Here is a 6,000-nt window from a genome sequence, read left to right on the forward strand (position 1 = left end):
TGTGACTGGGCAGTTTTCGTTTTTTTTAACGTCTTTAATGACTGAACACAAAGTCTGTTCTTCACTATATCATATAATATTTCAGATTCTTTCTTTTCATAAAATAACAGTGACAGCTAGAAAATGCCTAACCAATCTTTTTTATGTTTTCTTAGTTATATACTCATATACTTATATACTGTGGACAGCATTTAAGCTCTTCCTCTTTCTGTCTCCAGTGCTTTGTCAGTCGTCCAAAGGAGTATCACATTTTGGCATACTGCGTCCTCTCTAACCACAGTTTCCTGCCTGAGCGGCCTCTCCTTTGGTTGATCCCAAACCCACACCGCTTCTTCAACTCTGACAAAGCCCAGAATGTTGTCACTTCTCTAGCTTACTGTCCGGCTACCATCAATCAAATGTTGAAATTCTTCACTAATGTCTGTCTTGTTTTCCCCTGGCCCCCCACACCCACCATCTCCCCCTCTTATACTGTTTCCACGGCCTTACACCCTTACCTGTGCTTTTGCAGTTCTCCATGTCAGGCTCCAATTCCCAGCCCTCATAACAAGAACATTTCACACTGAACTTGTCCTGCTCGCAGCGTTGGCTGCACTTAAGGTGTTTGGCACAGAAGCTCTGGATTTGACAGGTCTTGTTGTTAAGCCCTAACTCCATGCCCAGTGGACAAGAACAGATCACCCCCTCACCAGGGGCCACTGTGCAGTTATGGCTGCAGTCGCCATTATCCAGTGAACACAGGTCTGTAAAACAGAGAAGAAAAATCAGATAAGGTACTGTGTAGCTACACATAACTTTTACTTTACCCCTGAAGACATGATTTACAATGTAGTTTTACTCGCTGTTGTGGCGTTCCCTGTTCTGAAACACAGCCTGGGCACCGTTGTCTCTTACCGCAGAGTTTTTCATCAGAGCCATCTGGGCAGTCATCGGTGCCATCGCAAAGTTTTTCAGCAGGCAGGCAGATGGTGGAGTCATTGGCACACACATGGTGAGAGAGCTTACACACCAGCGCCTCACAGTTGTCCTCGTCGGAGTTGTCCTCACAGTCGCTGTCGCCGTCGCACACCCAGGCTTTGCTTATACAGCGTGCTGTGGACAGTAGGCAAAGTTACTTTAAAATGACTCAATCTGATTTTAGATACTTCCCATTAGTTTAAAGCGTACTATCCTCACCAGAGTCCCTGCAACCGAACTTGACAGCTGGATCGCACATGTGTGTGACGCCCTCACAGTTCTTCTCGTCGCTCAGGTCCATGCAGTCAGTGTCCCCATCACAACGCCAACGCAGAGGGATGCACAGGCCGTCCATCCGACACTGGAACTCATCTGTATGACAACCTCCAGGGGGACGAGTGGCTGTGGAGAAAAAGACGTCATGAGGCACAGCCTTGTGCAGATACAATGTTCAGTATCAAAAGACTGTGAAAACAAAAACTTATGAGCTGTCTGTTGGAAATCTGGACGGCAACACGTTTTAGCAATGGGAAAGACTGAACAGATTCAAGTATGCATTCAGAGGGTCACTGTTTTTAGTCATACACACCAGCTGCCAGTTTGTCATTTTTGTTATTGTTTCAATGTTGCTCTTAACAGCACAAGCATAATAACAACTAGATCATTATAAGTAGGTACATCTTTACAGATATTATATCACTCGCTAAAAGACTACTGAGAGTTATTAGGTGCCAGTTGTGGTACCCAATAGATTGGTGCCTGTGTGACTAATAGGGGCCAGGGAACTATTACATCTACTGACTAAAATGTAAGTACTAGTAATGTTTTTAGTGCCTAGTGCACATCAGGGAATGAATGATATAACAGTGCAGAGATGCAACCATCCATCCATAATAATAAAAGCAGCCTTTCACAGCTGTTTTTCACAAATCCTGTTTAAAAAAACAACCAGTGGCTATATGTTTGTGAATAATGCGTGTTACATCAGCGTTGGGGCCAAGTTTTCTTGAATCAAGTTGCAGAGTACTTATTGCATCATGTTCAGGTTCTTCAGGCATTTTTTATGTTCAGGTGTGAATAGCAAACCCAATGCGCACTTTGAAACAGATTGGGATCAGAAGAAATCCATTATTATTCATTATTAGTGTGTGTGTGTTAGAAGCTGGTAAAACGATTGTGGTCAGTCCTATCAGCCGCAGCAACTCATATTTATGATCATCTAATCTTGCCACAAATAACTGCAACTGAGATGAGAAATTGACTGGATGCACTATAAACCTATACCAGGTATGGTCTGTTTATAGATTTTATACATATTTAAGTTATGTCAGTTGCTTTAATTACAGTGTTTGGCATCCTCCTGCAGGTGTTCTATATGAACAAGGTTGGGAAGTCAACACCAACACAAAACCAACATTCTTTGAGAGCAGGTGCAGGCTGAAAACATGACTGCCCAAAGACTAATTAGTATAAAGACATGTTTTTTTTTGTAGAAAACATGTCTCGTGACATAATGCCATAGGAAAAGACCAAAAAAAGTTGCTTGGCTATTGGAAAGCATAGTTGTAAGCATGGTGGCCTATAAACATTTCTTATAAATCCTTCTGTGCTATTTCCTAAATATAATAATCTGCTGCTGTGATGAGTTTCTTAACTGTCCCACCTGATCGGCAGGTTAAGACACTGACCCTGATTTGTGCAGTTTGCATGTGTCTCGTCGCTGTAGTCCCCGCAGTCATTATCTCCATCACAGGTCCAGTAATCTGGGATGCAGCGGCCGCTGTTACACTTGAACTGAGCGATGGAGCAGGAGTGACTACAGCCTGCCTCATCGCTGTTGTCCCCGCAGTCGTTATCTGAAAAACAAACACCGTCAAACAACACCCACCCTCTCACATCATGAGGCGCCCACTGCCTCAAAGTAAAACAATATATAAATATATATATATAAAAATATATGCAGAAAGTCCTCACTTTTCTTTTTTCACAATTAACACACTGACAGTGAAAACAATGGACAACAAATTAACATGAACATGATAGATGAGAGAGTAAATAATGACAGAAACTGCATAGATCAGACCATGCACCACCAGGAAATGTACCAAGCGCTGATACATTGAGCTTGGCAGCAGAGCATCATAAGCACTTTTATACCCATACTAATCTATAACCTTTAGTGCCTTTTACAACAGTTAATTTCATAGTAATTTATTCTCTGCTTAAAATACCTTTTTATCATTCAAACTGGCATCTATTAAATATATATCAAATTAAAGTGAGTTTTATTAATTGAATGGCTAACAACAACTACATTAATAATTGTATTGCGTTGACAACACATTGAATCTAATTTAGCTTCCAACCTGTGTGCAGAAGACTACAGTATATGAAAGGCAGCAGTATTGGCCTCAGCTTGTGGCCATGTTCAATTAGCAGAAAAGCAGTCCAAACTGTTTCTGAGCCAGCTTGGCCAGTCCTAGAACTACAGTAGGCTAGCATCATGGCTGTTGTGGTGCATGTTGATCTATGCACTAACCGGTCAGGTTTGGACAATTCAACTCATCAGAGCCGTCCCCACAATCCTTTTCTGAAAGACAGAACCAATGGAAGACAGCAGAGTGGGCGAAGAGCACAACACAGAACAACAAAACCAACAACACAGTACAACTAAAGACGGAAGAAACAGAAAAGGTAAAAACACAAACGTACAAGGTGAAAAAAAGAAGAGTGTGAGCCGATATGATGGTGGTGGCGAAACATGCACAGCAAACTTGTGACAAAGGAAAGCGAAGAGTTGCCACTGTAAACAGGCACATCTAAGAGAAGGGGAGGAGAGAGATAAAAAATGACACTAACCATTATCGCAGCGCCAGTTTATGTTGATGCAGCGTCCGTTGTTGCAGGTGAACTGCGTGAGGGGGAAACATGTGGGGTATGCTGTGGACAAAAGTAGAGTTTATACACATAAACAACATCTACAAACAGTTAGAAATCATCCTCCAACTATAGACCAAACCACTGAAGAAGACCAACCACAGGAAGCAGGTTCATCTGACCGATCACCGCAGTCATCGTCCAGGTCACATGTCCAGGAAATAGGGATGCAGCGCCCACTGGCACACGAGTACTGATTAGGCGGGCAGGTACGAGCTAACAGAAAACACAGTGGAGTTCATTTTCCTTGTGAACAATAAAAACAAAAACAAAAAAAGAACTGGCAGATTTTGATATGGAGTATGCTTGTTTGTGTACCTGAGCAGGTGGTGTTGGATTCGTCCTCGTCATTCCCGCAGTCATTGTCCCCATCACACAGCCAACGCAAAGGGATGCAGCGGTTGTTCTTGCACTTAAATCTGTCTGTGGGGCAGGTGTGCTGGTCTGGAGAGAAGAAAGCATGAAGAAGAAGGAGAAAAACAGAGAAAAATGAGAAGCCATGTGGAGAGATACAGTATATAGTGTAGTCCCATATACACAAGATTAGTACCAATACACACAAGATTAGCACACATAAACACACAATCACAAGATTCAGAGTCCTTTCATTCTACCATTACCAGACTGTCAAATTCAGACAGCTGGAGGTCATCTGAGTCAGTACCAACAGGAGGGGTGGGTGTTTCAAAACCATGTTAGATGTGTGTGTGTGTGTGCGCGTGTGTGTGTGTGTGTGTGTTTGTGTGTGTGCGTGTGTGTGCGTGTGTGTGCGCGGCAAAGACTCACGGCACAGCTCAGGAGCCTCGTCGCTGTTGTCCAGGCAGTCGTTGTCTCCATCACACTTCCAGCGCTCCTGTATGCAGCGGTTGTTCTTACAAGCAAACTCCCCAGCCTGGCACTGAGGAGGGGGTACGTAAGATGGGTTGGCTGAAGAAGGAATAGTTGAAGAAAAGGAGGAATAAAAGGAATGTGAAAAACGAGGACATTGAGGACATGAACGCAACAGTTTTGAAGGACCCAAAAACTGAGGTGATTAGTGAAAAATTTCATTAAAAGAAATGTAGAAATCCATCAGTCAAAATCCACCGCACCCATAGTAGACTGAAGGTGAGCTGGCTACCTATTGCAATGTAATTTGTCCCCAATAAATGGGGTGGACAAAGTTACAGCAACACTTACAATATACAGTGCTGCAATGATTACATTTGATTTAAAAAACATCAAGGAATATACCAGGAACTTCAATAGTCTAGGCTTAAAAAAGACCAAATTTATTGCAGAATGTATATTGGACTGCATTAAATTGTTGCCACCCCCTGTATGTCTGCATTTGTTCAAGTATTTTTGTCAAGCAGTTCTAAAAAAACACACTGTCTGAGTCACACAGCTTGAGTCATCATGTCCAACATACTGGAAATAAAACCTTATATGTGTAATGGAGCTAAATTAGTGCCATGAGAAATACTCTTTGGTCTCCAATGCATAAACAAAACATTCATGTTTGAATTTACCTTTGCAGCTGGTGTTGTCAGCTGGGTCTAATATTTGGTCTTCTGCACAGGCACACTGCCTTCCTCCGGGTATAGCCAGACACAGACTGGTGCAGCCGCCATTGTACACACGACACACATTAGAGCCTGTGGATTGATGAACATAAATGTGTAGATAAGGGTTAACACAGAATAGCACCAATTATGCCTCGTGTACTGTCTTTCGACAATCATCATTTCTAGATTAACATAGATGGATAGAAATTTCCAAGTACCTTGCTGCTGCTGAGCATCGTACATGCGGATTTCAAAGATGGGTGGTCTCTCATTGCGCAGCAGCGTGGTGGTGCCAGTGCTGGTGTCCAACTTGTAAATGCTGCCACTACGATACTCGTTCCAGAACAAAAAGTGTTTATAGTGGCACAGACCAAAGGCGTGGCTCAGTTCCTGACCTTCATACACCGTCTAGGGACATGAGAAAAGCAATAAAATGGCAAGTAAACTAAAAAAAAAAATTATATTTTTATATATATATATATTTTTATATATATATATATATATATATATATATATATATATATATACACACACACACACACACACACACACACACACA

General features: G+C 42.2%; 1 protein-coding gene across 4 annotated transcripts in view; it reads right to left on the bottom strand.

The window, feature by feature from the left end:
- The window catches only part of LOC117944002 (low-density lipoprotein receptor-related protein 1-like), an 87,000-nt gene that overhangs the window by 33,125 nt on the left and 47,875 nt on the right, over window positions 1-6,000 (bottom strand). For all 4 annotated transcript variants that reach the window (XM_034870501.1, XM_034870499.1, XM_034870502.1 and 1 more), the window contains exons 14-23: window positions 5,660-5,849; window positions 5,406-5,531; window positions 4,681-4,821; window positions 4,213-4,338; window positions 3,994-4,110; window positions 3,817-3,897; window positions 2,646-2,813; window positions 1,177-1,359; window positions 895-1,092; window positions 498-743 (exon numbers count right to left, since the gene is read on the bottom strand). In XM_034870501.1, coding sequence (XP_034726392.1) covers window positions 498-743; window positions 895-1,092; window positions 1,177-1,359; window positions 2,646-2,813; window positions 3,817-3,897; window positions 3,994-4,110; window positions 4,213-4,338; window positions 4,681-4,821; window positions 5,406-5,531; window positions 5,660-5,849 — 1,576 coding nt within the window. The remainder of the gene's footprint in view (window positions 1-497; window positions 744-894; window positions 1,093-1,176; window positions 1,360-2,645; window positions 2,814-3,816; window positions 3,898-3,993; window positions 4,111-4,212; window positions 4,339-4,680; window positions 4,822-5,405; window positions 5,532-5,659; window positions 5,850-6,000) is intronic.

Source organism: Etheostoma cragini, chromosome 4, assembly GCF_013103735.1.
Source record: "Etheostoma cragini isolate CJK2018 chromosome 4, CSU_Ecrag_1.0, whole genome shotgun sequence".
Classification (NCBI taxonomy): domain Eukaryota; kingdom Metazoa; phylum Chordata; class Actinopteri; order Perciformes; family Percidae; genus Etheostoma; species Etheostoma cragini.